This window comes from Bos javanicus, chromosome X (assembly GCF_032452875.1).
Source record: "Bos javanicus breed banteng chromosome X, ARS-OSU_banteng_1.0, whole genome shotgun sequence".
In the NCBI taxonomy this organism is placed as follows: domain Eukaryota; kingdom Metazoa; phylum Chordata; class Mammalia; order Artiodactyla; family Bovidae; genus Bos; species Bos javanicus.
In genome coordinates, this window is record NC_083897.1 from 93,951,979 (window position 1) to 93,979,495 (window position 27,517).

General features: G+C 38.0%; 1 protein-coding gene and 1 non-coding gene across 5 annotated transcripts in view; both read right to left on the bottom strand.

The window, feature by feature from the left end:
* Window positions 1-1,134: 1,134 nt before the first annotated feature.
* The window catches only part of WNK3 (WNK lysine deficient protein kinase 3), a 189,415-nt gene continuing 163,032 nt past the window's right edge, over window positions 1,135-27,517 (bottom strand). For all 4 annotated transcript variants that reach the window (XM_061410236.1, XM_061410235.1, XM_061410234.1 and 1 more), the window contains 2 exons: window positions 13,860-14,062; window positions 1,135-9,660 (listed from right to left, as the gene is read on the bottom strand). In XM_061410236.1, coding sequence (XP_061266220.1) covers window positions 9,331-9,660; window positions 13,860-14,062 — 533 coding nt within the window. In that variant the 3' untranslated portion in view covers window positions 1,135-9,330. The remainder of the gene's footprint in view (window positions 9,661-13,859; window positions 14,063-27,517) is intronic.
* TRNAS-GGA (transfer RNA serine (anticodon GGA)) lies at window positions 25,601-25,672 on the bottom strand. Its single transcript has one exon. It is a non-coding gene; the product is annotated as a tRNA-Ser (tRNA).

Sequence of the window (27,517 nt, forward strand, 5' to 3'; positions counted from 1 at the left end):
TAAAACAAGCACTGGATATAACCTCATGTAAGATATATGAAGGACTTTCCTGGTGGCGCAATGGATAAGCATCCTCCTGCCAATACAGGGGACACAGGTTTGATCCCTGGTCCAGGAAGATTCCACATGTCACAGAGCAACTAAGCCCCGTGTACCACGTCTAGAGAGTAGCCCCCACACACCACAGCTAGAGAAAGCCCGATCACAGCAATGAAGATCTAGCACAGCCAAAATTAAAATAAATAAATTAAAAACAAGAAAGATATATGAAAATATATACTAATCATAATGATTAGTTGAAAAGTTAGTCTAAATGAATTTTGATTGTTATTATTACAGTATATCTGAGGCTTCCCTGGTGGCTCAGACAGTAAAGCGTCTGCCTGCAATACGGGAGACTCAGGTTCGATCCCTGGGTCGGGAAGACCCCCTGGAGAAGGAAATGGCAATCCACTCCAGCACTCGTCTGGAAAATCCCATGGACAGAAGAGCCTGATAGGCTACAGTCCATGGGGTCACAAAGAGTCGGACATGACTGAGCGACTTCACTTCCACTTTCTGAGAGTCAGTATGAAAGTCAAACTATTAGTCACTCATTCGTGTCTGACTCTTTGCAACCCCATGGACTGTAGCCCACCAGGTTCCTCTGTCCATGGAATTCTCCAGGCAAGAATACTGGAGTGGGTACCCATTCCCTTCTCCAGGGAATCCTCCCAACCCAGGGATCAAACCAGGGTCTCCTGCATGGCCTGGGATTTTTCACATGAACTTTGGAGTCAGACCTGGCTTTGGATCCAGGCTTCATCATTTACTAGCTATCATGCCTTGGTAAATTATGTAATCTTTCTGACCCTCAAATTTTCTCTGTTGAGATAGTAACAGATCTTGCTTATAGGATTGTTTTGTGAATTAAAAATATCACAAGCCTATTATTCAGTAAATCATAGTGACTGTTACAATTATGGCTCATTGACAAATCAGGGGAAGAGGTCCAACTCCAAAATTTGTTGGGCTATAAATCAAGAGGTAACATACAGGTTGGTTAGTTTGTCCAGCCAACATAACTACAGGATTAAAGTTTTTAAATCTGTTAAGTTAGATTTGGTAAATGAAGAATCAGCTTAAGCCAGGTGATTGCAGTGACTATGACAGCATTTTAATAAGATAATATACTCATTTTAACACAGCCTTTATTTTCTGTTTCAAAACAAAATTTCCAGGAAACAAAATACTTAACAATGGTTGGGTACAAATGAAATAAAAATCACAGTTTCAAAGAACCAAAATCAGACAACTGCTTAAAGGCAGATTGCTTAGGTTTATAAAAAAAATAATAAAAGGATTAAAATTAGGTTTAACAACATTCCATATAATGCTACATTCCCCAATTAAGAAAGGAGAGTTGACATATACAACTAAAGGTTAAGTGTAGAGAAGTGGCTAAAATTCTGCATATTTTATAGTAAATTATGCATGAAAGTTTATTAATTGCATAAACTTCCTGAGTGGCTCCCATGCTGCACTAGGTCTACATGCTTAATATTCATATCAAACAAATTACAGCTTTAAGTGATTGAGCATGACAGACCTTGAACAACTGCACTTTCCAATCAATCACTGTTTCTGCTGAGGGTATGTTTTGGACCACAAACTTCAATCTGAAATCTTACAGTGGAGAAGAAATGCAACTTTAAAAAAAAACAAAAATGGGAAGGATGACAAGCATGGATTTAGGAATTTTATTTTTCAGTGGCACTGATTTCGTTCTCAAGAGCCCAGTTTCTCTCTTCCCTTCTTGCTTGACTTTAAGCCTTTTTGCTTGAGGTTCTTTTAATTAAAGGAAAATCTTCCAGAATGGGAGCTGTTGGTTTATATAATCTTCCAGCTATCTCAGTTGAAAATACCTTCAGTGTAACCTAGTTACTATCCCAGGCCCATGCCTATGTTGGCTGTCAAGGTTTCTGACCAATGTTTGTGTTCATCCTTCGCATACAAAGACTATTTCCAGGGTGACCTGAAAGCATTTCAGAAAAAATTTCATACTAATTTCACTTCAAAGGATTTTACCAAGTTTGAGTGTCACCATTTTATAGTCTGAACTACTTGTGGGTTTTTTATTTCAATCTCAGAAATTACACTTAACCAAATCAATGACCTTTTCTATGCTCCCTTCCCTGATTGGGTCATCTTTTAAATAAAAGGGGAAAAAACAAGTCCCCAGGAAACTACTTTCATCAAACTTTCATCCAGGATGAAAAATGAACAATCTATTCTAGAAATAATGGCTTGCACAACACCTCAAATATCTCAATATTCTTCTAAACCAAACAGAAGATTAAATAACTAAATCCCAAACTGATGGCAAGGATACTTCAGGAATGTACTTGTAGATGAAGCCGGAAATACAATATTAGTACTAACATTAAATATGCTTTAGTGTTACACATAGTAAACAAGGGAAACAACATGTGGTTTACAAACATTTGCTCAGTCTTCTGGGGGAAAAAAGGAATGCATCATTTTTATCACTCAGAGAAGACAGCAAAGAGGAAAGTCAATGCCTCTAATAAATGTTAGAGATTGGATGAACAGTTACAACTAACTACAATTCAACTAAAAGCATATAGCCATTTTAAGGTAATAAAATATCACTACAAATACTTAGTTGTATGCTAGTATGCTGAATGACAGGCCACTGCTATAAGATTTATCAAATATTTCATTGTGATAGTTAAAGCAATTTCAACCCATAGCCCTTTAGGCACACAGACAAGAAATGCATCTCTAATAAAAGATGCGAAGTTACAGGCACTGGACTGTCTAATTTAGGTACTTTCTTACCATTTGTTTGTTTACAACTAACTTCTACCACTAAGTCCTATATTGCCACCAGCTGGATTTATTTCTCTGTTCTCCATCCCTACATCCCCAAAGCTTATTTTAGACGCATGTGGCTCTCATCACTTAAAACATAGATTGGTGGCAGAGTGATGGTCCCTCTCATTTCAAACTCACAGCACTGGGATAAGAAGGCATGCCAGATTTATAACCTGAAAGAATACTGAGAATCAAGGCAAAAAAACAAGTTTCATAGGCAGTGTTTTCATGTGTACCCCAAAACAGCTTTGAAAGAGGTAGATAAAAAATTGTAATTAGATTGGGATTAAATATGGGGTTCTAAAATGATATAGCCCATCGTATTATACATAACACTCCACACTCAATCCAAAAATTGCAGCAGAAAAGTGCCTTTTAAACTTTCACAGATAAGTTTGCTGTCAAACCATTGGAATTCATGCTGGATATAAAACTGGCAAGAAAAGATGAAAAACGAAGTGGATATTTGTTAACTACAGCAAATTGCCTTAAATAGAGATTCAAGACTGGTACAAATACATAGGGTTATTTTCATTAGATTTACACCAATACTTGTTTCATATTCTTATGATGTTACACCCAACTTCACAAACATAGCAGCAGGTACTTCATGATGAAATGCTCACATTGCCACATATGGAGATACAGTACTATTCATCAGACTTGCACTCTGAGAAGTAAACATGATGGTTGGACATACTGACTACCCTCAAAAAAGCTTTACAAGCAGGATTGTTTAGTGTAACCTTTTTTCTTCTACAAGAAGGAAAATGGAAAGGACAGGTTTTGGTGTGTGTTGGAAATGAAAAGAAGGCCTTTCTTTGTAGTAGGCTCTTTGTTAAGTAAGAAGGGAATTTCTGAGCTATACCTCAAGAGTTAATTATTTCTGGGGAGGAAAAGTACCTCAGCAAGGATGAAAACAGCACTATCATGATTTATCAAAATTATGAAATAATGCAAAACCCCTAGATAGAAAACTAGCTAATATTTACAGTCAAAGTGACTATAATCTGAGTCAAACATTTAAGTAATGGGAAAAAAATAACTTAAAAACCCACAGTGATGTGAATAACACTGTTTTCTTAATTTCTGCACAAAACTCTTTTTTTTCTGTATTTTTAAACTTATACACGTTACATATACATCATGTATACATAACATATATGTTAACCCAACTACTGCAGTCAGCATGGAGACAGCAGTACACTACTCACCATCTTCAAACTTTAGAAGACTACTTTTCTTTCCAGCAAAAAATCTGAAAAGATTCTAAATATTACAAGGCACTGCAAAAGTCTGCAGGCAAAAGAATGATGAATTGTACATAAAACAGAGGTGATGGCAAAATGTGGGACATATGATATAGAGCAGCCATTAAATGTCATCCATGGAGCTTTTTTCATCCTGGGGTACACTATTTAAAAGGATTGTAACTCCAAAAAGGATCATAAAACCTGCAGTATTTTCAGCTTATAAATTTTAAGTCTCAATGTAATCACACAAAGCTGACTCTACTAATGAAACGCAAGCAGTTTGAAAGAATTACAGATTTTAGGCACATTGTTTTTTATACACATGGAAAACGGCAATGCGAGAATCTGCATTACACTAATGTCCTAAAACCATTTCAACTTGCAAATAATACTGTAGAAGAAATTTGAAGAATCTGTACATAAGATTTAGAAAGACTCATCCAAACCAGAGTATGTTTTATAAAAAGAAGCTATGACTCTTATCAACAGCAGTTCTCAAAATGCTATCCTGGATGCCCCCAAATGATAGTGACAGAATCTTCATGATGCTGAGTGTGATCCTCAGGTAAGCAACAGAAGACATTTTTCTTTTTTGAAAAAGGGCGCTGAATGTCACAAAGTAGAGTGTGCAAAAAAAAAAAAAAAAACTACACCCATTAAGTTTTCCTCATTACCTGGCAAGATCATAGGGTAAAATTTTTAGAGGAATATGGAGGAAAATCTGTCAATAGAAATGTTGGGTGATCATCTGGAATGTTGACCAGTAGAACTCATTATTAGGTAAATGTGTCCTAGAAATGACTTTGAAATCTTCAGAGTGAAAAGTATTTTAAACATGTTTATATGTGGTAGTTGATAAATACCATTTTAGAATTCAATATTTGGGTTTCACAGATTGATCAAGCATTAGGTAACTCTGTGACCAGACTTTTAAGAATATTAGTTAACTTTCTTGAAAACCAAAAGTGTATATTCTGACATTGCCTCCCTTCCTCCTAAAACTGGATAAAACCCAGTAAAGTGCAACTTGACAGTGATCTCTCTCAGATTCTAAAGAGGCTGCCAAAATCATCTAAGATGCTACAGACTCTAACAAGATAATTATAACAACTAAAAAACAAAAAGGTAATCCCCCCCAAAAAATAAGCTAAGGACAACTTAAATAGTATCCTTTGAGGGTCTACTATCTACTGCAGGACAGTGTATACCCCTCATCTCTTCAGTTCAGTTCAGTTCAGTCGCTCTGTCGTGTCCGACTCTTTGCGACCCCATGAATTGCAGCACGCCAGGCCTCCCTGTCCATCACCAACTCCCAGAGTTCACCCAAACCCATGTCCATCGAGTCGATGATGCCATCCAGCCATCTCATCCTCTGTCGTCCCCTTTTCCTCCTGCCCCCAATCCCTCCCAGCATCAGAGTCTTTTCCAATGAGTCAACTCTTTGCATGAGGCGGCCAAAGTATTAGAGTTTCAGCTTTAGCATCATTCCTTCCAAAGAAATCCCAGGGCTGATCTCCTTCAGAATGGATTGGTTGGATCTCCTTGCAGTCCAAGGGACTCTCAAGAGTCTTCTCCAACACCACAGTTCAAAAGCATCAATTCTTCGGTGCTCAGCATTCTTCACAGTCCAACTCTCACATCCATACATGACTATTGGAAAAACCATAGCCTTGACTAGATGGACCTTTGTTAGCAAACTAATGTCTCTGCTTTTGAATATGCTATCTAGGTTGGTCATAACTTTCCTTCCAAGGAGCAAGCGTCTTTTAATTTCATGGCTGCAGTCACCATCTAAACTGATTTTGGAGCCCAGAAAAATGAAGTCTGACATTGTTTCCACTGTTTCCCCATCTATTTCCCATGAAGTGTTGGGGCCAGATGCCATGATCTTCGTTTTCTGAATGTTGAGCTTTAAGCCAACTTTTTCACTCTCCTCTTTCACTTTCATCAAGAGGCTTTTTAGTTCCTCTTCACTTTCTGCCATAAGGGTGGTGTCATCTGCATATCTGAGGTTATTGATATTTCTCCCGGCAATCTTGATTCCAGCTTGTGCTTCCTCTGGCCCAGTGTTTCTCATGATGTACTCTGCATATAAGTTAAATAAGCAGGGTGACAATATACAGTCTTGACGTACTCCTTTTCCTATTTGGAACCAGTCTGTTGTTCCATGTCCAGTTCTAACTGTTGCTTCCTGACCTGCACATAGGTTTCTCAAGAGGCAGGTCAGGTGGTCTGGTATTCCCATCTCTTTCAGAATTTTCCACAGTTTATTGTGATCCATACAGTCAAAGGCTTTGGCATAGTCAATAAAGCAGAAATAGATATTTTTCTGGAACTCTCTTGCTTTTTTGATGATCCAGTGGATGTTAGCAATTTGATCTCTGCTTCCTCTGCCTTTTCTAAAACCAGCTTGCTGAAGCCTGGCTTGGAGAATTTTGAGCAGTACTTTACTAGCGTGTGAGATGAGTGCAGTTGTGCGGTAGTTTGAGCATTCTTTGGCATTGCCTTTCTTTGGGATTGGAATGAAAACTGACTTTTTCCAGTCCTGTGGCCACTGCTGAGTTTTCTAAATTTGCTGGCATATTGAGTGCAGCACTTTCACAGCATCATCTTTCAGGATTTGAAATAGCTCAACTGGAATTCCATCCCCTCCACTAGCTTTGTTCGTAGTGATGCTTTCTAAGGCCCACTTGACTTCACATTCCAGGATGTCTGGCTCTAGGTGAGTGATTACACCATCGTGATTATCTGGATCGTGAAGATCTTTTTTGTAGAGTTCTTCTGTGTATTCCTGCCACCTCTTAATATCTTCTGCTTCTGTTCAGTCCATACCATTTCTGTCCTTTATCGAGCCCATCTTTGCATGAAATGTTCCCTTGCTATCTCTAATTTTCTTGAAGAGATCTCTAGTCTTTCCCATTCTGTTGTTTTCCTCTACTTCTTTGCATTGATCGCTGAGGAAGGCTTTCTTATCTCTCCTTGCTATTCTTTGGAACTCTGCATTCAGATGCTTATATCCTTCCTTTTCTCCTTTGCTTTTCGCTTCTCTTCTTTTCACAGCTATTTGTAAAGCCTCCCCAGACACCCATTTTTCTTTTTTGCATTTCTTTTCCATGGGGATGGTCTTGATCCCTGTCTCCTGTACAATGTCAGGAAACTCAGTCCATAGTTCCTCAGGCACTCTATCAGATCTAGTCCCTTAAATCTATTTCTCACTTCCACTGTATAATCATAAGGGATTTGATATAGGTCATACCTGAATGGTCTAGTGGTTTTCCCTACTTTCTTCAATTTAAGTATGAATTTGGCAATAAGGAGTTCATGATCTGAGCCACAGTCAGCTCCCGGTCTTGTTTTTGTTGACTGTATAGAGCTTCTCCATCTTTGGCTGCAAAGAATATAATCAATCTGATTTCGGTGTTGACCATCTGGTGATGTCCATGTGTAGAGTCTTCTCTTGTGTTGTTGGAAGAGGGTGTTTGCTATGACCAGTGTGTTCTCTTGGCAAAACTCTATTAGCCTTTGCCCTGCTTCATTCTGTATTCCAAGGCCAAATCTGCCTGTTACTCCAGGTGTTTCTTCACTTCCTACTCTTGCATTCTAGTCCCCTATAATGAAAAGGACATCTTTTTTGGGTGTTAGTTCCCAAAGGTCTTTTAGGTCTTCATAGAACCATTCAACTTCAGCTTCTTCAGCATTACTGTTTCAGGCATAGACTTGGGTTACTGTGATATTGAATGGTTTGCATTGGAAATGAACAGAGATCATTCTGTCATTTTTGAGATTCCATCCAAGTACTGTATTTCGGACTCTTGTTGACCATGATGGCTACTCCATTTCTTCTAAGGGATTCCTGCCTGCAGTAGTAAATATAATGGTCATCTGAGTTAAATTCACCCATTCCAGTCCATTTTAGTTCACTGATTCCTAGAATGTTGACGTTCACTCTTTCCATCTCCTGTTTGTCCACTTCCAATTTGCCTTGATTCATGGACTTAACATTCCAGGTTCCTAAGAAATATTGCTCTTTACAGCATCAGAACTTGCTTCTATCACCAGTCACATCTGCAACTGGGTATTGTTTTTGCTTTGGCTCCATCCCTTCATTCTTTCTGGGGTTATTTCTCCACTGATCTCCAGTAGCATATTGAGCACCTACCGACCTGGGGAGTTCCTCTTTCAATATCCTATCATTTTGCCTTTTCATACTGTTCATCTCTTAGAACCTTGTAAAGCCAGTGTTTCATGTGTAAGTCTCAAAACCTACTTTATCAAGTAAATTTCTCTTCAGAAGAATGGATTAATAGAGGTGTAACTTGAATTGTCTTTGTTAGGAATACAAAGATTCCCCCCAAATGAGATTCATATCAGCTGCAGTATATCCCTTGCAAAAGAATGCAAGCCAAACCAATGCCTCTCATGCTCAAATACATGTAGTGTGCACATGAGAAACAAAGAGATAGCTGCTTTGAATTACTATGGAAATCCTAAAGCAGCTACATTATCTGCAGAATCAAGAACTGTTACAGTTCTGTTTTTTCCTTCCTCTCCGCCTCACCTAAAACAAGGCTTCACTCCTACTGCTGTGACGACGGGAAGAAAATCACATTAAAAAGGGCTCATGTTCTATACTGGTTGACAAAGTTATTCTAATTTTATACACCAAAACATTTCCTGCAGCAAGTTACCCTGCCTTCTGTGAAAGGTAAACCTAAGATAAACAACATGAAGAATCTCATAAGACCCTGCTGGAGAGTCTCACTTTGTGTATGTTTGGGGAATATAAATTTAAATAGTTCTTATACCTTTTAAAGAAAAGTATCATCTAGCTGCAGAGAACTGCAATAAAAAAAAATGGGGGCTCCTCAACAATGCATGGAAAGTGTCCTGGAAATGACAATGCTCAAGCTGAGCATATTAAAGCATTCTAAACAGTATTTTTTTTAAAAAATCAAGTATCAAAGAGGATAGGATTTGAAGTGAAAAAACATTTCTATGTGCAGTGTTCTATGTATAAACTGCACAGTTCTACAGGTGATGAGCTATATCAAATACTACATTGGAACAAAAAATAAGAGTGGAAAGTAAACTCAAAATGAGGGAAAGTATGGCAGAACCCAAGAAGAAGAAAGTTTAATACCTTAGGTATCCTGAAAATAATTATAAAGAAAACTCCCTTTTCTTCATTATCTACTCTGATTTACTTGGGACCAGGAGGGATTGTGGACGGATTCTGCACTGATGAAGCTGGAAACGCCTGCAAATTCATCCCTGGTTGGAACGGTCCCCCAGGTTGGTTAGGAATTACTAGAGACTGTTGTGGTGTTCCTGAAATTCCTACCCACTGTACTGGATACCCTGGCCCCACCACAGCATTATACTGACAAACATGGGGTATTCCATATGATGATAATGGCCCAGGAAATGAAGGGAGTGACAGTCCTTGTGGCAAGGAGGTTGGGACAGCTCCACGGATTTGGGACAGAGAAGAAATCCATGTTGGTGTGTAGCCCATAGTAGATGGAGTATTCTAACAAAAACAAAAATAAAAACAAAAGATCAGTTTATTTGATAGATGCTTTTATTCTATATTCCTTCCTATTCTTTTTTTGTCTTACTACTACTCTATCATTATTATTCTGAGTGTCTACCATTTTGGGAGTAACTTTCTGTGTGCTCACAGTTATATACCTTATTTCATTTCATCTTCATAACTGTCCTGCAAGACAAGCATTTTTAGATGAGGAAACAGAAGCTCAAAATTAATAATGCCCATCACCACTTAGCAAATTAATAGTAAGGGAAGGAGTTGAACACAGTTCCAGATAACTCCAAGGCCCCTGGTAAATTTCTGTTCACAGTTCCTTTCCTCATGCTAGCACTACTCTTCTATTTTTACTTCCTTCTGCCAGTCCCAGGCATTCTTTCATTCAGGGCCACAGACAATAATAGTTCATCTTACTACATAATTCTCGGAAGAGGATCATAATTTAGTGTGGCATAGGGAAAACAGCCTGGCATATACTGAGCCTGGTGCTCAGTAAATGTCACCTCCCTACCTCTTTCTACTACTCACTATTTGAAGTCTGATATTTCTGTTATATTTTGGGAAATTTAAACTCAAGACAATTATGTTTTTGACAGTTCTGAGAAAATATATTCCTGCTTGATTCTTATTATATCATATTGTGATTATGTGTATGTATAGAGATTACTAAAATCAACTAAGCACACACATAGAGATTACTGGAATCACATGCACATGGGAATAATATGTCTAAATGAAAGTAAATAATTCTTCCTTGAGGGAGAGCTTGGTATCAGTCCCAAATTCTTAGTTCTTTTAAATTGATGGTCAAGTTAAAACCCTTTCAACTAAAGTTTCAAGTTTAAGTTAGGATAAAGGTTTTTTTGCTTGACTCAAGAATAAATGACAAGATCTCTTGAGGGGAAAAAAGAACTTTTATTTAAAGTCCAGCAATCCAATTTTTATATCAGCATTTTTGTTGTTAAAGTAAAATTAAATACTTCTGGTTTAAAAATAACACAAATAGTATGATCATATGTTTGTAAAGCTATTTCTATGTATCATATATAGATATACAAAGATATCTGAAATGATGTTTATCTAAAGTTAGTGACAATCATTTCTGGGTGGTGGGATTTGAAGGTGGTATTTTAAAATTTTGTACTTTTCTGCACTGATTAACTTCTATAATATACATTATTATTTTACAAACAATACCAATGTGATTTTTATTTTTAACAAAGACTGAATTGGAGATGACTTGTTATACTTTATTTTCTCTTGGATATTTAAAAGGCACCTCAGATTCAAATAACCAAAATGAAATGTATGATTTTTCTACTACCAAAACACACTGCCTGCTCATGTTCCCCTTTTTGATAATTGGTACACTGGAATGATAGCCAGTTATACCAGCCAGAAACCTAGCCTTGACACCTCCATCTGGTCCATTTTATCTCTTAAACATTTTTTGGAATCTGTTCATTTCTCTTCATCTCAGCTTCTGTCTCTCTCTCTCTCTTTTTTAAATAAAATAGTTTAAAAGTTCAACTTCTCTTTATCAGGCCTACTGTGACTAATTCTTGATTGGTCTACCAAGCTTATCTTCAATAATCTTTCTTCTTGCTTCAAGTCAGAGTGATCTTTTCAAAAAGCAAATCTGATCATGTCAACCCTAGGGCTTCAATGGCTATCATTCTTAAAGTAAAGACAAAGATCCTTATCATCACCACTTTTAAGACCCTACAGATTCACTGTGCACCAACTCCTCTCTGCTCTCTTCACTTCAGGCAAATGGGCCTGCTTTGAGTCCTTTCAGTCTCTGTTTCCCCATACAGGGCTTTGCATATGCTATTCTTCCTGCTTAGAATCATATTCCCTCCTGTTTTCACCTAGTTAATACTTACCCTTCACATCTCTGCTTAATCATCACTTTCTCAGGAAAGCTTTCATTGACTTCCCTTTACTAGGTCAAATTTCCCTTACTGTATGATATCTTATATCTCTCTTTTGTAGTCCTTATTACAGCTGCAATTTTATATTTTTTATACAAGTCTGTTCATATCTAACTTTCCCACCAGCATATAAGTCCCATGAGAATAGGGAACATAACACTTGTTCTTACTAATCAAACCCAGTGCCTAGCAGAGGGCTTGGCACATAGTAAAGGACCTGGAATATAACTGTGACAGTTTTCTAAAGCTACACAACAGTACTACGCAAGATCATTAGATAGTGAGACAGGCTCTCCACATAAAGATATAATCAACTGAACTTAAAAATACAAAAACAGTTACCACATACAGGATACTACTATGTGCTAGGCACTTTATAGATGTTAATCCTCACAACAATCCTGCAGACAAGAAAGTATCATCCCTGTTTTAAAGGCATGGAAACTGAGGCACAAATGACTTGTCTAAAGTCACATAACTAGTAAATGACTGACCTGACCTGGAACCAAGTCTGTATTAAGAACGTTTACCACTTTTATTCATACTCCATTTCCTATACACTCTTCCTCCAAGCATCCCTCATTATAACTGCAATAAACCACTCTTCAACTCAGCAACAAAGGCTTCCATTCACATGTTCAGAGCATCTTTCACTGGCAGCGCAAACACATTTATGCCTTGAAATCTGCCTCTAATGGCTTCCAATTTTTACAATGGTGATACTATCTGTGTATAAATCCATGCCAAGAATAATATAAATACAGAGAGCCCTCAAGGAGATACACTGTTTACTAGTTTGGAAAATCTAGGCTTTTGAAAATTTTTATTCAATGATAACTTTAAATGTATTTTCAGACTCTTTACCAAACTACATGCAATGACTATATATACACACACATATGTGTACACAAACATAACAGACACAGACATATCTCTTTCAATGATATGGGTTCAGATTCTAAGCCGTGATTCACATTTTAATAGATTTACTCATTTTGAAAAAAAATGATACTTTAAAAATTCACACACAGAAAACAACAAAGTAAAATTAGATCCAAATTCCACCATCCAGGATATTTTAAGGGCTTTTCCTATTTATATGCATATACAGGCTAGGCTCGGAGAAGGCAATGGCACCCCACTCCAGTACTCTTGCCTGGGAAATCCCATGGACAGAGGAGCCTGGTAGGCTGCGGTCCATGGGGTCGCTAAGAGTCGGACATGATTGAGCGACTTCACTTTCACTTTTCATTTTCATGCACTGGAGAAGGAAATGGCAACCCCCTCCAGTGTTCTTGTCTGGAGAACTTCAGCTGACTCTTTGTGACACTATGGACCGTAGCCCACCAGGCATGCCTGTCCATGGGGTTCTCCAGGCAAGAACACTGGAGTGGGTTGTCATGCCCTCTTCCAGGGGCTCTTCCCAACCCAGGGATTGAACCCACATCTCTTAGGTCTCCTGTATTAGCAGGTGGGTTCTTTACCACTAGTGCCACCTGGGAAGCCCATATGCATATATACATGTATCTAATATATATAATTTTACCTAAATACTATATATACTATTCTGTGATCCTATCTTCTTTCTACTCCAGAATGCATTTTGGACATCTTTCTACACTCCAATTGCCATGTACACCTAAGACCAGATGCAATTAACCAGACATCTCATCCATAAACTTAAGACATTTGTTATAATAATTAAAGATCTTTAAAATTCTTTTTCATATTGAATATATAAAATAATTTACTGGCTCTGAGAATATTGATCTACCACTAACATAAGATAGCTTTTCCTCAAAATCCAAACTTCTTGTACCACAAAACTGAATTAACCCTTACTCCAGATGCTTTCTTTTTTGATACTTGATGTTTTTTCTTCCAGGTATAATAGCCTAAAACAAGGGTCAGCAATCTACAGCCTGCCAACTCTTTCCAAATCAAATTTTAATGGAACAAAGCCATGCATACTTGTTTATATACTGTCTATGTATGTTTTTGTAGCACTGAGTAGCTACAACCCCATGGCTTGAAAATATTTACTAATTGGCTCCTTCCCAGAAAAAAGTTTGCAGGCCTCTGCTCTAAAAGATAATTTGCTTGAAGACATAATGAACTAGGCAAGGATAAGTGTCTCTATACTGTCAAGTCACACCACTCTTTCATGGTAATTATAACCACAGACCTATGTTAATCAATTTTTATGGTTTTGGTTCTGATAAATAAAGTCAGGTATAAACTACTTACTTCATATGCTTTGTTCCAGTTGTCTGTTTCTAGTTTCTGTTGACTTTGTTTAAGTTGGTTTAAACTTGGCTTAATAAGCGAATTTCCTACTGTTTCCTTTGTCCAGTCATCCACCAATTTGTGTAAGTCATCTGTGAACATTCCTTTTTTACTAACTGAAGATTGCTGAAATGATGCTGCACTACTTTCCACACATAGTGGATCTATAAGAAGAAAAACAGAGAAACCATGAAAATGAATTAAAACATAAACAAATACTCTTTTGTGGCTGATAATGCAGAACTACCTATTGGGTATTGATAGGGTAACCAGGTATTCTAGTTTATCTGGGACAGTTCTGGTTTAAAGCTGTTGTCCTGGTGTTATTACTAACAGTATGCCCTTCACTCTCAAAAGTTTCCTCTTGTTTGGATGGCAAATTATACGGTCACCTTAGGTATAAGTCAAATATAATAAACAGTATCTCAGAAACATCAGTATCAACTCTATAGTCTTTTCATCAGTTTCCTCAGATAGATACTTAGAAGAGTTAAAAAACAATCAGAATGTTAAAAAGTAGAAAGAATCTTAGAATCCTAATTCAAACCACTATTTGTTTTATAATGGGGAAATGTGGCCTAGAAAAAATAAATTGACATGCCTGAGAGCTTTCAGTTACCAGCAGAGTCAGGCCTGAACTCTAAAATCTAAATGAGAACTCTCTCTTTTTAATATACCATACCAACTTTCAAATTTTTCAGAAAACTAGAATCTCATTTATTTTTTTAAACCAATATTTCTGTTTAGATCTAGAATAGAAGAAACCAGGAGGCAGATGGTTTGTTAGTCTCATGAGTTCTAGAGCACAAGATGTACAAATAGATGAAAGAAATCAAATATAGATGTCTCCATCAATGAAGAGTCTCCTAATCTGAACATCATAGTTAAGTCTTTAATTTAGTACTCTTACACAAGCTAACTAAATCATTCTCACAGAAAAGAATCATAAAGTTCCTCTGACTGATTTACAAGTCAAAACTTACAAAGTGGGTCTAAAATGAATTTTAGGAAATGCAGTTGTGAAATTTAAGCACAATAACACTTCCAGGGATTTAATTAAATACATAAGTGACAAAATCTTGTACAATTGTTGTTACTTTTTTTAATTGTGAAAAACTATTTAAAATGTAAAAGATAAGGCAAGAACCTCGATATTAACACATTCAAAGTACTTTTATCTTCTTTGAAACTCATAACAGGGCCATGATATAGGTTCAGCAAGTTATCATTCTATTTTGGGGATGGGAAGACTAGAATCCAGAGGGTAAACAGCTGAGGTTATATGCTGGGGTTAGAACCAAGTATCCTGACTGTTTTGTCAATGTGCTTTCCTTTTCCCATGGGAAAAGGATAAGAAAATTCCTTAATAAGGAGGAACATAATAATCTCAAGATTGCTTATATATAATCTGTCATTCTCTATGACTCCTGAGCTACTGAAGGCTTAGATTCAAGGATATTAAAAATTAAATGGACACAGGGAACTATATTCAATATCCTGTGACAAACCTTAATAGAAAAGAATATGAAAAACTCTCTCTCTATATATGTATGTATGTATACCTGAGTCACTTTGCTGTAAAGAACAAATTAACACAACATGGTAAATCAAATCAACTACACTTCAATAAAATTTAAAAACAAACAAACAAAAAAGCAATGGAGTCTGAGGACAGACCAAGAGGAGCTTAGAGACATGACAAGTAAATATCAGGTAGTATCCTGGACGGGATCCTAGAACAGAAAAATAATTTATGTAAAAACTAAGGAAATTAAAGTATGGACTTTTGTTAATAAAAAAATTGAATGGAAACATATTAGTGAAAATTGCTTAAAAAGAGTTTAATGAAATAAGTGGAACATATTCTCATATATAAAAGTTTCACAAAATTAATTTTTACTAATTTTGGGCAACAATGGTGCACTAAAAACTGATGTACCAATCTTGTTGGAATTCCTACTTTTCTAAGTTTTAAAATCCAAGAACATACAAGTCAGCCTATAATAAAAGTATCAGTTTTTCCTGTTTTCCCTCTGCACATTCATCTGATTCTCTGCCAACTCCAATGAGCAAACAAATAGCACAACAATGTTGGGGAAGACTTTGGAGCTCAAGCCTTTTATAGATTGTGTTCTTACCCTGGAAAAATGTCAGCAGGTAGGAATGAAAAGGAGACAATAGCCAGAAACATATACATATTATCATTCTATTCATATCATAATAGTCTATACATATATATTCTATACATGTATCACAATCTTCTATACATATTATCAAGTGCCAGCATTTCTGCCCACACAGCTAATCTGGAGGAGTATTTCTGTGCTCATTCCCCTTTAGTTTCTATTAGAAAAAAACGTGTTACAAAGAGCTAAGTTTGGATGTCATTCATTTATGAACATTTCTGTACTAATGGAAAACCCAGTGTCAGGATTTTTCCTGTGTACAAATCTGGTGGAACAAGTGATCTTGAGCACTCAACTGGTGGTCAGTGATGGCCGCTACACTAATGCTACAATTGCCAACAAGTGGAGGATGTATTTATTTATTTATTTTTATTGAGAAAACATTGATCTACAACATTATATGTTTCATATGTACAACACTGTATTTCTACTTCTGTATACCTTACTGAATGTTGTTCAGTGCCTAACTATGTTTTACACATGGAAGGAACATTTATTGATTGATTTCATTTAAAAGTTATTCATGTCATATTAAAGTTCACAAACCAGAAATTATCCAACCAATGTATATTAAAAGAAATACACTTCATTCTTTTACAAGTGGTTGACCAGTTTTCCCAGCACCACTTGTTAAAGAGATTGTCTTTTCTCCATTGTATATTCTTGCCTCTGTTGTCAAAGATAAGGTGTCCATAGGTGCGTGGATTTACCTCTGGGCTTTCTATTTTGTTCCACTGATCTATATTTCTGTCTTTGTGCCAGTACCATACTGTCTTGATAACTGTGGCTTTGTAGTAGAGCCTGAAGTCAGGCAGGTTGATTCCTCCAGTTCCATTCTTTCTCAAGATTGCTTTGGCTATTCGAGGTTTTTTGTATTTCCATACAAATTGTGAAATTATTTGTTCTAGCTCTGTGAAAAATACCATTGGTAGCTTAATAGAGATTGCATTGAATCTATAGACTGCTTTGGGTAGTATACTCATTTTCACTATATTGATTCTTCCGATCCATGAACACGGTATATTTCTCCATCCATTAGTGTCCTCTTTGATTTCTTTCATCAGTACCTTATAGTTTTCTATATATAGGTCTTTTGTTTCTTTAGGTAGATATATTCCTAAGTATTTTATTCTTTTTGTAGCAATGGTGAATGGAATTGTTTCCTTTATTAGTGTACAGGAATGCCAGGAATTTCTGTGTGTTGATTTTATATCCTGCAACTTTACTATATTCATTGATTAGCTCTAGTAATTTTCTGGTGGAGTCTTTAGGGTTTTCTATGTAGAGGACCATGTCATCTGCAACTAGAACACTTTCTAACACCATAAACAAAAATAAACTCAAAATGGATTAAAGATCTAAACGTAAGACCAGAAACTATAAAACTCCTAGAGGAGAACATAGGCAAAACACTCTCTGACATAAATCACAGCAGGATCCTCTATGACCCACCTCCCAGAATATTGGGGAAAAAATCAAAAATAAACAGGACCTAATTAAAATTAAAACCTTCTGCACAACAAAGGAAACTATAAGCAAGGTGAAAAGACAGCCTTCAGAATGGGAGAAAATAATAGCAAATGAAGCAAGTGACAAAGAACTAATCTCAAAAATATACAAGCAACTCCTGCCACTCAATTCCAGAAAAATAAACGACCCAATCAAAAAATGGGCGAAAGAACTAAACAGACATTTCTCCAAAGAAGACGTACAGATGGCTAACAAACACATGAAGAGATGCTAAACATCACTCATTATCAGAGAAATGCAAATCAAAACCATAATGAGGTACCACCTGACGCCAGTCAGATGGCTGTGATCCAAAAGTCTAGAAACAACAAATGCTGGACAGGGTGTGGAGAAAAGGGAACCCTCTTCCACTGTTGGTGGAAGAGGGTTAACTTCAAAAGTGCTCTTTTAATATTCATTTCTTATTGATGAAATGAGTAAAGTCAGAGTTTAGTCCTTCGTGTTCTTTTTTGTTTTTCACCCAAGTTAATTCCTACATTCAGGTAGTTCCAGTAATCATCCAACTGCAAATGTTTCCATCTCTTTACCTCAAATCTTGATCTTTCTTCAATACAACCTCACACACAACTCCCAAATGTGTTTTTCCAATTCAACTTCAATAAATTGTTCAATTAAATACACCTATCATTCTGTTAGTATGACAGTTTGCCTAAATGGTGTACTTCTGTTAAAGATACCACATTTTTTCCATTCAGACTAAGACCCTTTGAATCTCCCCACAAACACACATATCTAGTTTATCACCACATCATAGCAATTCATCCTGTACTACATCTCTTATCTATTTTCACTTCCGTAATTCTCTAAACTCTTAATTATCTCATACATGAACTGCTATGATGGCAATGATCTAAATAGATTGACTCCCTGGCTCTAGCTAACACACTCTTCAAAATGACAACAGATTCAGTTCAGTCGCTCAGTTGTGTCTGACTCTTTGCGACCCCATGAATCGCAGCACGCCAGGCCCCTCTGTCCATCACCAACTCCCAGAGTTCACTCAGACTCACGTCCATCGAGTCAGTGATGCCATCCAGCCATCTCACCCTCTGTCGTCCCCTTCTCCTCCTGCCCCCAATCCCTCCCAGCATCAGAGTCTTTTCCAATGAGTCAACTCTTCGCATGAGGTGGCCAAAGTACTGGAGTTTCAGCTTTAGCATCATTCCTTCCAAAGAAATCCCAGGGCTGATCTCCTTCAGAATGGACTGGTTGGATCTCCTTGCAGTCCAAGGGACTCTCAAGAGTCTTCTCCAACACCACAGTTCAAAAGCATCAATTCTTTGGCGCTCAGCCTTTCACAGTCCAACTCTCACATCCATACATGACCACAGGAAAAACCATAGCCTTGACTAGACGGACCTTTGTTGGCAAAGTAATGTCTGCTTTTGAATATGCTATCTAGGTTGGTCATAACTTTCCTTCCAAGGAGTAAGGATCTTTTAATTTCATGGCTGCAGTCACCATCTGTAGTGATTTTGGAGCCCAGAAAAATAAAGTCTGACACTGTTTCCCCATCTATTTTCCATGAAGTGATGGGACCGGATGCCATGATCTTCATTTTCTGAATGTTGAGCTTTAAGCCAACTTTTTCACTCTCCACTTTCACTTTCATCAAGAGGCTTTTGAGTTCCTCTTCACTTTCTGCCATAAGGGTGGTGTCCTCTGCATATCTGAGGTTATTGATATTTCTCCCGGCAATCTTGATTCCAGCTTATGTTTCTTCCAGTCCAGCATTTCTCATGATGTACTCTGCATATAAGTTAAATAAGCAGGGTAACAATATACAGCCTTGATGTACTCCTTTTCCTATTTGGAACCAGTCTGTTGTTCCATGTCCAGTTCTAACTGTTGCTTCCTGACCTGCACATAGGTTTCTCAAGAGGCAGGTCAGGTGGTCTGGTATTCCCATCTCTTTCAGAATTTTCCACAGTTTATTGTGATCCATACAGTCAAAGGCTTTGGCATAGTCAATAAAGCAGAAATAGATGTTTTTCTGGAACTCTCGCTTTTTCCATGATCCAGCGGATGTTGGCAATTTGATCTCTGGTTCCTCTGCCTTTTCTAAAACCAGCTTGAACATCAGGAAGTTCATGGTTCACATATTGTTGAAGCCTGGCTTGGAGAATTTTGAGCATTTGGGAATCCCTGGTGGCTCAGAGGTTAAAGCGTCTGCCTGCAATGTGGGAGACCAGGGTTTGATCCCTGAGCTGGGAAGATCCCCTGGAGAAGGAAATGGCAACCCACTCCAGTATTCTTGCCTGGAGAATCCCATGGAGGGAAGAGCCTGGTAGGCTACAGTCCACGGGGTCATAAAGAGTCGGACATGACTGAGCTACTTCACTTCACTTTACTAGCATGTGACATGAGTGCAATTGTGCGGTAGTTTGAGCATTGTTTGGCATTACCTTTCTTTGGGATTGGAATGAAAACTGACCTTTTCCAGTCCTGTGGCCACTGCTGAGTTTTCCAAATTTACTGGCAAATGGAGTACAGCACTTTCACAGCATCATCTTTCAGGATTTGAAATAGCTCAACTGGAATTCCATTCCCTCCACAAGCTTTGTTCGTAGTGATGCTTTCTAAGGCCCACTTGACTTCACATTCCAGGATGTCTGGCTCTAGGTCAGTGATCATACCATCGTGATTATCTGGGTCGTGAAGATCTGGGCCATCAGATTAGTACCAGTTACATGCTGTTTTCAGCATTTCATTCCTCTGCTCAAAGAAAACCCCTCAAACCCAAACTTTAATAGTTTCTTAGAACTAACAGTAGTGGGTTTTCAACTTGTTTTGGTGGCAAAGTCCTTGGTAGTCATCATTATCTTTGCAGAGCATGCAAACATTCATTATCTTATTTATTATCCTTAAACATTATATCATTATATCATTAAGCTTAAATACATAATAAAGTGCTGCTGCTGCTGCTGCTGCTGCTAAGTCGCTTCTTCATGTCTGATTCTGTGCGACCCCACAGACGGCAGCCCACCAGGCTCCGCCACCCCTGGGATTCTCCAGGCAAGAATACTGGAGTGGGTTGCCATTTCCTTCTCCAATGCATGAAAGTGAAAAGTGAAAGTGAAGTTGCTCGGTCGTGCCCGACGCTTAGCTACCCCATGGATTGCAGCCTACCAGGCTCCTCCGTCCATAGGATTTTCCAGGCAAGAGTACTGGAGTGGGGTGCCATTGCCTTCTCTGAATAAAGTGCTAGATTAGATATATTATCTTGCATCAAACTATAGCAATTTTTTTAAAGTGTGGGGAAACACCTGCTAATGTTATGTCCTCCATTTAACTCAACTGTTATATTCTCTTTCTCCCAAATAAATCTTAACAGTTTATGATTTGCATTTCTTTGTATCATGCAGTTCTACCTACGGACAATACTCTTCACACTCCACTTTATCAATTTTAATCCAGTCCATTTACCTTTCAACACCAACTCAAATCCTATTTCCTGAATGAAATAGTCTCAGACCACTATTGCCTTTAGATGATCTCCTGTTGCCTCCTTTCAATCCAGTGCAGACACAATTTCTGGTATTGAGAAGCAATGCAATATAACAGTGAAGAACCAAGGCTTTGGAGTCAGATCTGCTTAACCCCAGTAACTTTAGTCTCCTTGTAAGGACAGACTTACTTCTAACTAGTTGAGAGATGTTTTGAGGATTGAGATTAAGTAATGTGATTATGGGCTTCCCTGGTGGCTCAGAGGTTATGCTTCAGGGCTCCCAAGACAACTCACAGATTCAGTGATTCAACAGAAAGTCTTACAGGACTCAGCATATAGTTGTATTCACAAATGAGTTTACTAGCGCAAAAGGATGCACAATAAGATCAGCAAGGGAAAAAGACAGAGGAATCTAGAGAAATTCATGCACAGATTTCCTTATGCTCTCTTCCTAAGGTGAGGGAGCATTCTTGAGTATGCTGCTTTCTCTCAGCAACAAAAAAGACAGCAACATATGGGTAAATATCTGGCCAGGGAAGACCAACAGAGACTCAGGTTTTTGTTAAGACCCAGGTCAAATAAGCACTTTTTGCCTAGCATGAACCAAACTACCACACTCTAAAAGAGTCTTTATTCAGCATAAATCACATGATTTGTACCAACAATCTAGGCAAAGTGAACTATACTTATCAGGGAAGAAAGGGAAACCAAATTCCTACACAACAGCCAAAGTCCAACCTCGGAAACAGGCCTTCCTAAAGACAGCAGTCTTGTATCTACTATATTAACTCTTTTCAGCATAGTTTAGCACAGTGCTCACATTCAATATTATAAGTTAATCACACACCTGCATTGTAAATACCATTACATTGCAATATGCATCATTTCATGTTTCTCAAAATAGGTATAACTCCGGGCAGACAAAGATGGATATGGATCTTAGTATACATGTTAAGGCAGTGCTTCGTAAAATGTATTCTGTGAAAAGAAGGTTCTCTGGTAAAACTGTTTGAGGAAATGTACATTTATTCCCTTTCGTGAAAATTCTCAATACATATTAGCATATTAAAGGATCTAAGAGGTTCTACAGAGGAAAAATGATTTTTATATGACTGACTCCAACATTTCCTATTTGACCATACAACACCTATTAACTCCTTGCTGACAGCTTATAAAATGCTGTGCTAAGGCCAACAAATGTGTTCATTAATCATGGCCAAATAGGGAAAATATTAAACATCAGCAAGCTTTGAAGGAAAGCTATTAGAACTAGACATGTGAAATCACTTGGTTCTGTGATGGTCCACGAAGTAATACAACCACTAGAAGCTATGTGTTGAACACTCTATATTTGCAAACCTGTCTTTAATAGATTCTTAAAAGAAAGAAAAAATGAAAATAATTTAGCTTCCGTTTAGGGAAATAATATTTTCATATTAGGTATGCTTAGGAATTAACCTAAATATTTTAATAAATAAATTATTTAAATGAAAGTTTAATAGATACTCTCATTTCTACCTGATGAAAAATAATTTCTGTCTTCCAGCATGACAGAGTGAGGTTATCAAATTCTCTCCCTCAAAAGCAGTAATAAAACTGGACAAAACTCTCGAAAACAATTATTTCAACAATGTGGAATTTGGCCAAAGGCATGCAACAAAATCAAAAGTGTTGTTCATGAACACCACTCAACTTTTAAGAACTATGTAATCTGTGGCGTTTTTGCCCAGGACTCCTCCTGTTAACTCTGCATCAGCTCTTTTTGAATAGCAATTCAAACACAATGGCGGTGCTGTGGCGCCAGAGTGGCCCAGACAACATACCCCACGTCCAAGGTCAGGAGCAGCGGCTGAGAGGAGATACCCCACGTCCAAGGTAAGGAGCAATGGGTACACTCTGCTGGAGCAGCCATGAAGAGATACCCCACGTCCATGGTAAGAGAAACCGCAGTAATACAGTAGGTGCTGAGAGAGGGCATCAGAGGGCAGACAGACTGAAACCACAATCACAGAAAACTAGCCAATCTGATCAAATGGACCACAGCCTTGTCTAACTCAATGAAACTAAGCCATGCCGTGTAGAGCCACCCAAGATGGATGGGTCATGGTGGAGAGTTTTGACAAAATGTGGTCCACTGGAGAAGGGAATGGCAAACCACTTCAGTATTCTTGCCTTGAGAACCCCATGAACAGTATGAAAATGCAAAAAGACAGGACACTGAAGATGAACTCCCCAGTTCAGTAGAAGCCCAATATGCTACTGGAGATCAGTGGAGAAATAACTCCAGAAAGAATGAAGGGATAGAGCCAAAGCAAAAACAAAGCCCAGCTGTGGATTTGACTGGTGATAGAAGCAAGGTCTGAGCTGTAAGAGTACTTATGCATAGGAACCTGGGATGTTAGGTCCATGAATCAGGGCAAATTGGAAGTGGTCAAACAGGAGATGGCAAGAGTGAACATTGACATTCTAGGAATCAGCGAACTAAAATGGACTGGAATGGGTGAATTTAACTCAGATGACCATTATATCTACTACTGTGGGCAAGAATCCCTTCAAAGAAATGGAGTAGCCATCACAGTCAACAAAAGTGTATGAAATGCAGTACTTGCATGCAATCTCAAAAACGGCAGAATGATCTCTATTCATTTCCAAGGCAAAAAATACAATATCACGGTAATCCAACTCTATGCCGTGACCAGTAATGCTGCAGAAGGTGAAGTTGAATGGTTCTATAAAGACCTACAAGACCTTTTAGAACTAACACCCCAAAAAGATGTCCTTTTCATTATGGGGGACTGGAATGCAAAAGTAGGAAGTCAAGAAACATCTGGAGTAACAGGCAAATTTGGCCTTGGAATACAGAATGAAGCAGGGCAAAGACAAATAGAGTTTTGCCAAGAAAATGCACTGGTCATAACAAACACCCTCTTCCAACAACACAAGAGAAGACTCTATACATGGACATCACCAGATGGTCAACACTGAAATCAGATTGATTATATTCTTTGCAGCCAAAGATGGAGAAGCTCTATACAGTCAGCAAAAACAAGACCAGGAGCTGACTGTGGCTGAGACCATGAACTCCTTATTGCCAAATTCATACTTAAATTGAAGAAAGTAGGGAAAACCACTAGACCATTCAGGTGTGACCTAAATCAAATCCCTTATGATTATACAGTGGAAGTGATAAATAGATTTAAGGGACTAGATCTGATAGACAGAGTGCCTGATGAACTATGGATGGAGGTTCATGACATTGTACAGGAGGCAGGGAGCAAGACCATCCCGAGGAAAAAGAAATGCAAAAAGCAAAATGGCTGTCTGAGGAGGCCTTACAAATAGCTATGAAAAGAAGAGAAGCAAAAAGTGAAGGAGAAAAGGAAAGATATACCCATTTGAATGCAGAGTTCCAAAGAATAGCAAGGGGAGATAAGAAAGCCTTCCTCAGTGATCAGTGCAAAGAAATAGAGGAAAACAATAGAACGGGAAAGACTAGAGATCCCTTCAAGAAAATTAAAGATACCAAGGGAACATTTCACGCAAAGATGGGCTCGATAAAGGACAGAAATGGTATGGACCTAACAAATGCAGAAGATATTAACAATAGGAGGCAAGAATACACAGAACTGTACAAAACATATCTTCGTGACCCAGATAATCACAATGGTGTGATCACTCACCTAGAGCCAGATATCCTGGAATGTGAAGTCAAGTGGGTCTTAGGAAGCATCATTATGAACAAAGCTAGTGAAGGTGATGGAATTCCAGTTGAGCTATTTCAAATCCTGAAAGATGATGCTGTGAAAGTGCTGCACTCAATACTCCAGCAAATTTGGAAAACTCAGCAGTGGACACGGGACTGGAAAAGGTCAGTTTTCATTCCAATCCCAAAGAAAGGTAATGCCAAAGAATGTTCAAACTACCGCACAATTGCACTCATCTTAGACGCTAGTAAAGTAATCCTCAAAATTCTCCAAGCCAGGCTTTAGCAATACGTGAACCATGAACTTCCAGATGTTCAAGCTGGTTTTAGAAAAAGCAGAGGAACCACAGATCAAATTGCCAACATGCACTGGATCATCAAAAAAAAAAAGAGTTCCTGAAAAACATCTATTTCTGGTTTATTGACTATGCCAAAGCCTTTGACTGCGTGGATCACAATAAACTGTGGAAAATTCTTCAAGAGATGCGAATACCAGACCACCTGACCTGCCTCTTGAGAAACCTATATGCAAGTCAGGAAGCAACAGTTAGAACTGGACATGGAACAACAGACTGGTTCCAAATAGGAAAAGGAGTATGTCAAGGCTGTATATTGTCACCCTGCTTATATAACTTATGCAGAGCACATTATGAGAAATGCTGGGCTGGATGAAGCACAAGGTGGAATCAAGATTGCTGGAAAGTGAAAGAAAGTTTAGTCGCTCAGTCGTGTCCGACTCTTTGCAACCCCATGGACTGCCCCCAGGTTCCTCCCTCCATGGGATTCTCCAAGCAAGATTACTGGAGTGGGTTGTCATTTCCTTCTCCAGGGGATCTTCCCAACCCAGGGATCGAACCTGGGACTCCCGCATTCCAGGCAGACACTTTAACCTCTGAGCCACCAGGGAAGCAGGGATGAGGATTGCTGGGAGAAATATCAATAACCTCAGATATGCAGATGACACCACCCTTATGGCAGAAAGTGAAGAGGAACTAAAAAGCCTCTTGATGAGAATGAAAGAGGAGAATGAAAAAGTTGGCTTAAAGCTCAACATTCAGAAAACTAAGACCATGGCATCTGGTCCCATCACTTCATGGGGAAATAGATGGGGAAACAGTAGAAACAGTCAGATTTTATTTTCCTGGGCTCCAAAATCACTGCAGATGGTGACTGCAGCCATGAAATTAAAAGATCCTTACTCCTTGGAAGGAAAGTTATGACCAACCTAGTTCAGTTCAGTTTAGTTGCTCAGTCATGTCCGACTCTTTGCAACCCCATGAACTGCAGCACACCAGGCCTCCCTGTCCATCACCAACTCCCAGAGTCCACCCAAACCCATGTCCATTGAGTCAGTGATGCCATCCAACCATCTTATCCTCTGTCGTCCCCTTCTTCCTGTCCTCAATCTTTCCCAGAATCAGGGTCTTCTCAAATGAGTCAGCTCTTCGCATCAGGTGGCCAAAGTATTGAAGTTTCAGCTTCAACATCAGTCCTTCCAATGAACACCCAGGACTGATCTCCTTTAGGATGGACTGGCTGGATCTCCTTGCAGTCCAAGGGACTCTCAAGAGTCTTCTCCAACACCACAGTTCAAAAGCATTAATTCTTCGGCACTCAGCTTTCTTTATAGTCCAACTCTCACATCCATACATGACCACTGGAAAAACCATAGCCTAGACAGCATATTAAAAAGCAGAGACATTACTTTTCCAATAAAGGTCCGTCTAGTCAAGGCTATGGTGTTGGAATTGTCTGATAAATACTCTAAAGCAGCTATTATAAAAATGCTCAAATAGGTAATCACAAAAACTACTGAACCCAATGACAAAACTGGAAATCTTAACAAAGAAATAGAAGAACATATATGAAATTTTAGAACCAAAAAATATACAAAAATGGTAACAACAAAAAACACCCACCAAAAAACCTCCTTGGATGAACTCAGTAACAGAAGGGAGATGACAAAAGAAAATTCAATTTTTGCCAGCTTTATTGAGATAGCACTGCATAAGTTTAAGGTATACTGCGTAATGATTTGAACTAGAACACCTTATGCAATGATTACCACGATAACTTTAGTGAACATCCACCATCTCATATAGATAACAAAGTAAAAGAAAAAAATTTCTTTTTCTTGTGGTAAGAACACAGATTTACCCTCTTAAGAACGTTCATAAAACATATAGCAGTGTTAATTGTGTTAATCATGTTATACATTATATCCCTACTACTTGTTTATCTTATAACTGGAAATTTGTACCTTTTGCCCATCTTTGTCACCACAAAAAAATATTGCATTTTTATTGACTATATTTTTCATACTATATATTTCATCCCTATGACTCTTTTAATTGTAACTGGATGTTTGTACTTCTTAATTTCCCTCACCTAATTCACTCATTCCACCCACTCCACAAAAAATTCAATTTAAACAACAGAGAAATAATACTGAAACTCAAACATGCACAGAAAGTAAGGGACCTATGGGACAAAAGCAAAAAGTCTAAAATTTGTGTCATCAGAGTCTTAGAAGGAGAGAAAAAAAAGACCATGATAAGAAAAAAATATTTGCTGATAACTTGCTAAATTTGGCAAATGATATAAATCCACATATTCAAGCAGCTCAGTGAACTCAGAACAGAAATAAACACAAAGAACCTCATGCCAACATACATACTAATTGCTGAAACAGAAATAATTTTCATAAAAATTATTGAAAATTAAAGAAAAGAAAAATTCTGAAGGCAACCAG